The 10,441-nt window shown below is 36.4% G+C and overlaps 1 protein-coding gene across 4 annotated transcripts in view; it reads left to right on the top strand.

The window, feature by feature from the left end:
• LOC113826165 (zinc finger protein 143) overlaps positions 1–6,675 on the top strand; it is a 13,886-nt gene extending 7,211 nt beyond the window's left edge. For 2 of the 4 annotated variants that reach the window (XM_070144040.1, XM_027379038.2), the window contains exons 4-11: positions 514–695; positions 952–1,147; positions 2,074–2,157; positions 2,514–2,632; positions 2,737–2,868; positions 3,168–3,374; positions 3,499–3,717; positions 5,368–6,675. In XM_070144040.1, the coding sequence (XP_070000141.1) occupies positions 514–695; positions 952–1,147; positions 2,074–2,157; positions 2,514–2,632; positions 2,737–2,868; positions 3,168–3,374; positions 3,499–3,717; positions 5,368–5,580 (1,352 nt within the window). In that variant the 3' untranslated portion in view covers positions 5,581–6,675. Of the gene's footprint in view, positions 1–513; positions 696–951; positions 1,148–2,073; positions 2,158–2,513; positions 2,633–2,736; positions 2,869–3,167; positions 3,375–3,498; positions 3,718–5,364 lie in introns of all 4 variants that reach the window. The other 2 variants (XM_027379039.2, XM_027379037.2) reach the window with 1 other exon arrangement.
• Positions 6,676–10,441: the final 3,766 nt, after the last annotated feature.

Here is a 10,441-nt window from a genome sequence, read left to right as displayed (position 1 = left end):
TGAAAATTATTCATTATGTAGAAAGATTTGCTTGATGCTGTATCCAATAAACAAATCGTAAAGAGTATTTCAAGATTTTAGAAATTGCAAGTATTGCTGTGTTCTGAAATCTAACATTACTTACCTTGGAGATTGTTTAGTGTTCAAATAGAAGACAGTGCTCTCTCTCAGTTTATACCTACTTTTTGAAATTTTGGTTTAGTTTCATATATGATAGTGTGAAAGGAAAAGGCTGCATGTGATATTTTGTGTTTTTTTATATTTTTCTGGCAGGTAAACAATTTTCCTTTGCAGTAAAGTAGCTTTAAAATTATTTTGGCAGAAATAGTGTGATGAATGTTCTTTAGATTGTATTAAGTTATAATATGAATATTTTATTGGCATAGGAATTGAAGTACAGTACAGTTATAGCTTTATAGTGCTATCAGATTTGATTTTTTACAGTTATGTAAGCCTACATGCCAATAAGGAGGATAGAAGCAAAATAGTATTAATCTGTTTTTCTTTTGACAGAGGGTATGGAAGGAGTTGCTATACAACTTGAAGATGGGAGGATTGAATATCTCTATGGCGACACCTTCCTCCAGGCTGTGACTGACCATCAAGATCCACTTCTTGTACAAAATAATAGTGGAAAGTTTAATTGCTGTTATCCAAATTGTGGGAAATCTTACTCGTCACAGAATCATCTCAAAGTAAGCTGTTGATTATATGGTTTCTGTTATATTGTACACCCTAGATATATGGTTTATACTAAGGACATAAAGTACATGTATATTTTTGCTATTCTGGAATATGAACATTACAAAGGCGATTAGCATTGTATAAAGGCATAAAGGTTTAACTTTTATATCAGTGTTGGGAAGTACACTCTCTGCATTTTCCGTGCTAAACATTTTTAAAATTATGTTTATAGTACTAAAAGTAACTCATATTATATTGTCTTATCAGACTCATCAGCGCAACCATACGGGACAAAGACCCCATGTGTGTGAGGTGTGCAAGAAATGTTTTACTACTGGTTATGCTCTGAAATCACACTTGAGAACACATACAGGAGAGAAGCCTTTCCAGTGCCCTGATGAGCAGTGTGGGAAATGTTTCAAGACTTCAGGAGATCTTCAGAAACATGTTCGCACACATACAGGTATGGAGTTATTTATTGTGATGATGATTTATTGTTATGTTAATCATTTGAAATATAATCTCACTTGTTTATTGACATTTATGTTTTTGCTGGGTGATTTTCATTTGTTTGTAGGAACTTTGCATACCATACTTGATAGTATGTAGAAAAGGGAAAATATGAAACCGACTGGCTGGCTGGCTGACTGACTGATAGACAGAGACAGACAGATAGACAGGGGGACCTTCAGTAGGCTATAGTTTCCCCAACACTAGAATATGTGTTATTCATCATTTCATTCTTTTGTCACTGACATTTTGTGGATTCATGTACTCTCCACATTTCACTCTTTTGCTGTAAGGGTTCAGAAAGTTCATACACGTAAATCTTCTGACATGTAAAAGAAAGATAAGAAATGAAAAATAAAAGACACTATACAGGAAGATTAAATGAGAAAAAATAAATTCCAGAATATGTATACATATACCAAAAATTGGAAGTTCATATGCTACTCATGAGAACTAAAGTATATGTGTACAGTGCACTATAGTGTATAGGTATACTTTACAACAACAGAAACAGGCTGATGCCACCACATCACTGCATTCTTAAGCCCTGTTGATTGCAAATGTAAATTTACCTCATAGACTCATCAACCCACTGACTATGGATTCATGTACTGTCCACTGTAGTCTTTAGTGGCTGTTGTTGCACACATAAGGAATCAATTAGCATGTCCTAGTGAGAAAAGAAGGTATTACTCTTTTAACTATTATTTTAACCCATTGGATTAGGATGCTTCACTGCCATTGCAAGGCCCAAAATATGAGTATTAGGTTATCTGGATTATTTTTCAGATGTTAATCTTAAATTATACTTATTTACAGTGGTCTAGAAAAAAGATCCCTTATTTTGTCTTTAATTCTGGACTTTTTTATAACTTTCAGGAGAACGTCCTTTCAAGTGTGAAATGTGTGATAAGTCGTTTACTACATCCAATATCAGGAAAGTGCATATGAGGGTTCACACTGGTAAGAAACTTTTTTTTTTATTCTTGTAAAATGTGAATAATATATATGTGTATGTATGTGTAAATATATATATTTATTTATTTATTAGTACATGGAGGTAGAAGGGTGATGTTACCAAATAATATATATTATATATATATACACATACACACACACACATATATATATATGTATATATATATTTTTTTTTATTTCTTTTTTTCCATGATGCAGAAACATGATTTTTGACCAACTGGAAATTTGGTATTTTCAGATGCTTTATGTTTATTGTTAGTTATTTATATATCTTTTTATATGGTCAAACACCGTAACAATGAAATGTAAGGCATTTTCTAACGTTAATGTTTCTTTGGTAGGAGAAAAACCATACGAGTGTCAGCATGAAGGATGCGGAAGAAAATTTGCCTCTGCAACAAACTACAGAAATCATTGCAGAATTCATACCGGAGAAAAACCATACGTTTGCTCTGTTGAGGTGAGTGATATACAGTACTGTGGTCTTGAACGATTTTTCTGTTAATTATATGTGTTTTTTTAATCGTGGATTAGTATACATTTTGTAATGATATATATTTTCAGAATTGTGGCAAGAGATTTACTGAATATTCTTCACTGTATAAGCACCACATGGTCCATAATCAACAGAAGCGATATTATTGTGCACAGTGTGGTCGATTCTACAGACAGCTTTCTACTTTGGCAGTCCATAAGGTAACGGGGAGACCATTACTACTTACTTTCTTTTTTATTAAGTGGTTCAGTAGGGATGAGTAATTCATAAATCATGTTTTTTTTCTTTGCTATATTTTTCTTGTAATTGGAAAGCCTCCTGTTAAACTTTTTTCATGTTCTTTTTTTCTTTTTCTTTTTGAATGTGAGTTTCCCATTTTTGAACCATTTTTGTTATCCTGTATGAATATGCTTCCAGATGTTTTTGGGAGGTAGACGTTATTAAAGAATATATCAAGAGAATTAAATCGATTTTATTACTTGAATTGTTTTACATACAGCGAACAGTCCATAATGTGATTGAAAGTGATGATGGTCAAGTGCTGTGGATGGGCTCGGAAATAGACATGGGTCTCCTAACTGAAGACCAAGACGGAGGAGACATTACAACAGAGGAAGCGAGTTCTGTCAGCCATGTCCCAAGCACGTCATCCAGCACAAGAACTGTCCATATCCCTGTGTCTGGTGGACTTATGGTTAAAAAAGAGGTATAGAGGTTATTTGTATTTATTTATTTTTAAGTGATGTATGCAGTTCATGGTCTGGTGTTAGCATATTAAAAAGAAAAAAAATTACGTACATATTTTTATTGATGTCTGCCTTTTTTAACAGATGATTCCAGGCACAATACTGAATGCACAATTGTCCTTGGATGATGGTTGTATTAGGATGCCCAGTGTAGAAGTTGGGAACCTAATAAGTGCGGATGCTTCCAGTGACACTTTGATACAAAATGACAGTGGTTCTACTCTGTCAAATTTGGACATTGAGAGTGCAGGAAATGGTTCCATCTTAGTCCTCACAGATCCATCACAACTAGCAGCCTTGCAAGTAAGTGTGATTTCTTTTTTTCCTATTCTACATCATGATTATTATATATATGAAAAAAAAATTGGTTAGCAGCCCTGTTATTCAATACTTATGATCTTTATAATCCCAGATACTTGTGTATTACCCTTGAAACACATTTTGGAAAGATTTACATACCTTTTTGGTTTTGTGTGTCCCACTGTTGGAACTTTCTGCTTTGTATATTGTGCTGCTTGGAATTTCCTGAATTGCTTAATGAAATTTATTTGTTCCATTTTGGTATTTGACCCAATTCTGCCAGGAAAATATGATGTTCACTGTAGTATTGTTTTGTGAAATGTATCTACACATAGATGGTTCAACAAATGCTCAGCCACCAAGGAGTCAATTTGAAGTCTAATTGCCTTAACCAGATTTTCCCCTTTCCTTAAGCCTTCTGATTTTTTTTCTAATGCTATTGATATCGGAAGCTGTTATTATTATCATTGACATTATAATTATTACAGTGTTATTAACAGTACTAATAGTAGTATAAAAGGAAATATATGTATTTTCAAAAATCTTGGAAAACATTAAACAGGTGAGATAGGTTGGCCTAGTGATTGACTCATTGGTGACTAAGCCCTTATGGATCCATCTATATGCAAATACAATTCATAAAGTAAACTCACTGAGTCTCTGGAATCTCTCGTAGTAGGTCTTGATGTATTTAGCAATGAGAAGAAGCCTTAAGGTCTAGAGGTCTCTTGGACCAAAACCAAGATCCAGGATTTGGGGGGCCTGCCAGGACAACTTGTTCAGACGTGCTCGTGGCGAGGATCCAGAAGTCACAGAGAGCTTTATATACTGTAGTAGTATTTTTCATGACCATGACTTATCAGATAAGGGAGTTGGTAGATAGATTGGCCTGGTAGCACGTGGCAGGAACTCAGTCAATAAGTTTATTTGGAGATGTTGGTGTTTGTGCAGAAGGAGCAATCTACTGATACTGGCAATTTTGCTCTATGAAAGTGAAACTCTGACACTATCTCACACCTTTGAGTCACGTCTTGATGTCTTTTGTAACAGGTCCTTTTGTTGGATCATAAGATACAGTTGGCAAGACCATGTATCCACTGTAACAGTTACATATTTACACTGACATAGGATATATTGCACAATCTAAGAGCACCAACTCAGGCTATACTGGCACCAAGCTTGTTTCTTTGTGGATGAGCCTGCCCATCTGATTGTCTCTTCTCAAGACAACCCTGGGTGGAGGAGGCCAGTGGGAGAACCTAGGAAGTCTTGGCTTGGGTACATCGACCAGACCTGTTGTGAGGAGTTGGATATAGACTGATGGCCTGCCTGAAGGTCAATGAGGGACCCTCATGGTTGGATATGACCATATGGTTCTGCTGGCATGAGCTCCATTGATTGATAAATCGATTTACTGTGGTTATAATGTGTCCATTCATGCCCTTCCTGGTGGCATTGGGTTAAATAGTTCTTATTGGTCATATGTGATTCAAACTGTGTAAAAGTTTTATTTAAACACAACTTTCATTTTAAGAAATTATTTTATCCAGAATACTGTCATGAAAAGAAGTCGGTATCATATTTCATCTTACTGGTTTTAAATCATATATTAATGAGTGTCATAAATTGACGTTGTTTTTTATTCCTTAGCAGTTAGCGGTGGCGAGTGGAAGTACCGAGGGGAGTGGTGATCAGAACGTAGGAGACACTGTGGAAGTTATTAGATTAGATGACTTCACAGCTGTAGCAGAATCCACTATCACAGAAGACCTGGTGGAAAGTGTGGATGCTAAACAAAATGACTGGGAAAGCAAAGGAAAAATTATTGTGATTAAAGAAATAGAAACTAAAGGGAAGAAGACATGAGTATGGAGTGAAATGGTGTTTCATTTTTATGTACTAATTCAAGGGAAAGAAAGTTGTTCTATGGTTTGCGGAAAGTGGAATATTGAAGTGCTTTAGTGCAGTTACTAGTAAGTTTGACAGGGTAATAAGTTAATTGCAAATGATTGAAATTTTGATAATAAATTCAACACTTCAAGATATGTGTAATGTAACCTGATAATAATATAGCTATAAGTTAGGAGTGTTATTTATATATGGTATTTATCTGTTGATGTGTTGCATGATTATTAATGATAAATACAAAACATGTAAGTGCTTCCTAATGTTATTTTTTTGGTATGGAAAAAGTAAGAAATATATGACAAACACATTATGACTAAACATTTTGGCAGCAGAATTATTATTTATGGTATCAAAGACAAGAGAGGGTCTTGTTTTCCCAGTAAAGGTCTCAAATTAAGCCATGTCAGTTCACTTTTCATTATACTACATCTTGAAAGGTTTATAGATAGTTGTTGGATCTCTGCTCAGAGGAATAAAGAAAGGCATTCTGGTGTCCAGTTGGTAAAGTATAGTACCAGTTATTAGTTTGAAAAACTCATGTCCATTTTGGCAGGTGATGTAATTAGCTACAACACTGTGATAAGTACTGCTAATTACATTATTATTTTTTACCAAATAATAAACAAAATTGTATGTGGCATCCTCAGCTTTAGTTAATGTTTTATATCCAGTTGTCATGAAAGACTTCATATTGAGTGTTTAGTAACTGGTATCTTTTTGTTGTAGAGAATTTAAGTAATTCAGATAATGTAAAGTTTTGTATACCCATTTCAGACTGGTTTGGGAATAGAGTGAGTAATAAAGAAATCCTCAACTTTCAAAAGTGAAATTATAGAAATTCCTTGATTCCTCCTTTGCACCAGTTCATCACTCATATCTATGGGTCTCAGAGCTTAGTAGCATAAATATCACAGTTCACTGCCAGAAATAGGGACAAATGATATTTCATATTCCATTACACCTACAAGAATCTGAGCAAGTTTAATAAAGTTCATATGAGCCTGCAGATGTCCTTATAAACTGTAATGTTTCTTATAATAAACAATTATAGTACTGGATTTTTCATATTACAGTCTCTTCAATATTATGAACTGTATTTGTTGATGGGATAGATTTTTTTAAAGAAATGGTTACTCCTCAATGCCATTGCATGTGTGAATATAGTGTATCATATTTTAGGTTTCACAATCTCCCTTTATAACTAGTCTGCCAGACTGTCTGAATTCCTACCAGATGATTCCCTAGAGCACCTGCCAAGAGAATGCAAGGGTTAAAGACAGTCCAAAGCCCAGAAGGCCAATTCAAGGCTTCCCACCCACCCTTACCCCCTATCTTCCCTTCTATACTCAGGGTATAAACTAGAACAAGTAGATAACTAGAGCAATTTTTGGTGCTGGAACTGTCCAGTGAAACTAGGGATCAAAATGTTATATATGACAGTCATACATTTAGAGTTGTTAGAAATGAGACTGATCTTTTGTACATAAATGATCCCAGCTGAGACCTGGTTTTGACAGGGCAATTTCTATAACATACATTATGTGGGCCTCTACAGTTGGCAAATGTATGCAATTGTACAGGGCAGTTTACATGGTCATGACTAGGTTGGGTATATAGAGGACATTGAACCGTGGAGTGACAGTGCTTTGCAGGGTGGCCATAACCCCAACATTTCTGGCACTGACGAGGAGGAGGTCGATATGATGCGACTTGGTATGATTCTCTAACGATATAGACCTTATGGGGAAGGTCATGTCTACGGAAATTAATCTCTGCAATATTAACGTGGAACTTACGGCGACCTCTGGGAGGAATAGTGTAGCACTATACTGATATTGCATCATAGTAAGGCAAACAAGTAGGTCTTCACAGTCAGACCATACCTTGTTATAGACAGGGCAATTAGCTGGGGATAGAAACAGTTCCTTTACAAGTATTAAGGGAGGGGTGGGGTTGCGCAGGGATTGGTTTACCAGTGAGGTCAATTAAGGAAGACATTGTATGGGCTTGAGGTTCAGATGTAACTGTGAAAAGGCGTGAACGATCAAGACAGCTGTGGAAGGAGACTTTGCCTAAAGGCGCGGTTCAACTGGCCTTGCCTTCGTCCAGGACCTGACTTATGTTTGAGTACCCAGCCAAACATGGTGTTTCAAATGCGAAAAGCACCACCTTGGCAATTGTGCATGGCTCTCCCTTGAATAACACTGTACACAGTACTTCTTGTTTGAGCAACATGTACAAGGAATTATTCCCTGTGCTTTATGGCGTATGTGTATATATATATATATTATATATATATATATATATTATATATATATATATATATATATATATATATATATATATATATATATATATATATATATATATATATATATATATATATATATATATATATATACACCGAATCAAAATTAATACCCTAGTCTGATGGGCCGTTGACACGAGTTGATCCCCAGTCTCAAATCAGCCATTTCTAGTTTATTTGTTTTTGGCAATAAAAACGAATTTTGTGATAATTAACTCTAAATGATTTATATAAATCCTCTAAAATAACTTTACTTATAGATATTGATAATCTCTTTAAATGCATTATTGACAATAACTTTTAATTGCACCCTGGAAGCCCGGAGACACCCTCGGGAAAAGACGCACTAGATCAGTTTATCGCGGGCTCCCCCCAGCCCCCAGAGGGACGTGATTGGACCCAGGTAGCCGTGCTTATGGCCAGACCTGTGCGTACACAAGACAGTTGAACCGCCACTTCAGGGAATGTCATGCGCATGGCTCCCTGTGGTCGTTCATAATTGGCACAGTGTCAGCCTCTCATCCTTTCAACACGACTCGCACACCTTGGGAATTGGAGAGAGGAAGGAGTTGGGAAAGACGAGCATAAGGAAAGAAGAAATAACCCTACAAAATTAGTTGAGCCAAGTACTAAGATCCAAGGTTGGGGTGATCCCTAAAATTGATCCTCAGTCTTCGTTTCCTAACCCCCCCCCCCCCACGACAAAGAGCAAAGGACTGGGGGGGGGGGGGAGCAGAGGAAAAGAGAACATTATGGGACTCTGTTGAGGATAAGGAGACGTACGTTCTTTAGCTGATTTTGTAGAAGTGGGGAAAAGGTGGGAGCCATTACTGACCTATCTGAAATAGACACCGAGTCCAGGAGCAACTTGAAAGGATCAGAGATGAGGCTTTTACCGATAAGGAGGATGAGGAGGATGCTTCCATGGCACTTAATGATCCAGTGCCAGACTACAGAAACAGGTGTAGAGGATTTAACCGAGGAAACAATTTCGCTGATTGTGATATAGCGAAGATTAGGGGATTCCATTTTAAATTTGATATGAGTTAGCAATTGACTGGAGTTGTCTTGCCATAACTGTTCCATACTGTATATTCCAACCAAAGCATTTGGTGCATTCAGAGTTCCACCTTGGAACACATTTGGAAGTTTACGGATTGGAGGTTCAGGGAATGGATAAAGGTAAAACTCAGGAGAGTGACTGAAACATTGAAAGCATGTCTGAAGTGGAAGAGAAGTATGATGGTGGAGTAGAAGGGGTGATATTGGGAAAGAGGGGAGAAGAATGGAATGAAGGACAGGACTGGAGTAGAGAGCGAGAGATGTCGCGGGCCAAAAGATGCGGTGAAACTGACCTACACCTCAGTCTACCCATGGGAAACGCTATATCAGTAGCAACTCGAGGTGTCATGGCGTCTGTTTATTTTGATGACATCACTATGACGTCACGATGCCTTGTGAATATGGTCAATCATTTTGGTCTTTTTAATTTTCAAAAAGGATGGGAAATAATGATTTAATGGCTATATTTTCATTGAACAATAATCAAAATAGGCCTGTGGAAGAGGAGAGTGGGCGATTATATTCATGCATGAATGATTCTCAAGTAGAATTGCTCCCTGTGGGAGTCAAGCCAAGGGCTTGAATTTTTTTTCTCAGTTTGAAGAAATTAAGTATACCTACTTTTATTAATACCCGCCATGCACTCAGTAGATGAATGAAAGATTTTATTTAATGTGTTGGTTACCAGGCCAACAATACTTTATGAAATCAAAAACGCCTGAAATGCCATTGAAACTTTCACACTGTTGGATAGTGTACAAAATGTAAACATGAACATGTGCTCTTCTAAAAATAGCCCGGCCTGGTATCCTACACATTAAATAATGAGAATTAGTCATGCATAAACATAATTGCCTACTCTTCTCATCCACAGGGTTATTTTGATGATTGTTCAGGGAAAACATAACCATTAAAATAATTATTTTCCATCCTTTTTGAAAGTTTAAAAGATCGTGATGTCGCGACGTCATCAAAATAACCAAGACACCATGATGCCTCCTCAAGTTGCTACTGATCAAACCTTTCCCGTCTACCCAGGGTGCTGTGGGAATCATATCCAGAATGTGTATATAATCTATATAATCGAACGACTCACTCGCTCACTCACTCTCTCGGCAATATGAATAAATGTGATTGCACAACCCCCCCCCTCTCTCCCTCTCTCTGAATTATAAATAAAAACCACATAACCCCTATACGAAATTGGTTAAACGTTCAATAAAAATGTCAATATGGCATAAGTATATCCATTCATAAATTTATATAGGGTGACTATCCTTATTGGTTTATGCCATTAAAAGTAATTGGTAACAATACAGGCATTCAGACCAGTTATATTAACTCTGCACATCAAGAGGTCATACATGGAAACAGGTCCGAAGACCTAATGTCTGGACTGACCTACTACAAAATGTTAGAAACATCTCCAACCTGATTGCTTTCTAAATA

The sequence above is a fragment of the Penaeus vannamei genome, chromosome 31, assembly GCF_042767895.1.
Source record: "Penaeus vannamei isolate JL-2024 chromosome 31, ASM4276789v1, whole genome shotgun sequence".
Lineage (NCBI taxonomy): Eukaryota > Metazoa > Arthropoda > Malacostraca > Decapoda > Penaeidae > Penaeus > Penaeus vannamei.
The sequence above is the reverse complement of the archived record's forward strand: the minus strand, read 5'-3'. Positions and strand labels throughout refer to the sequence as shown.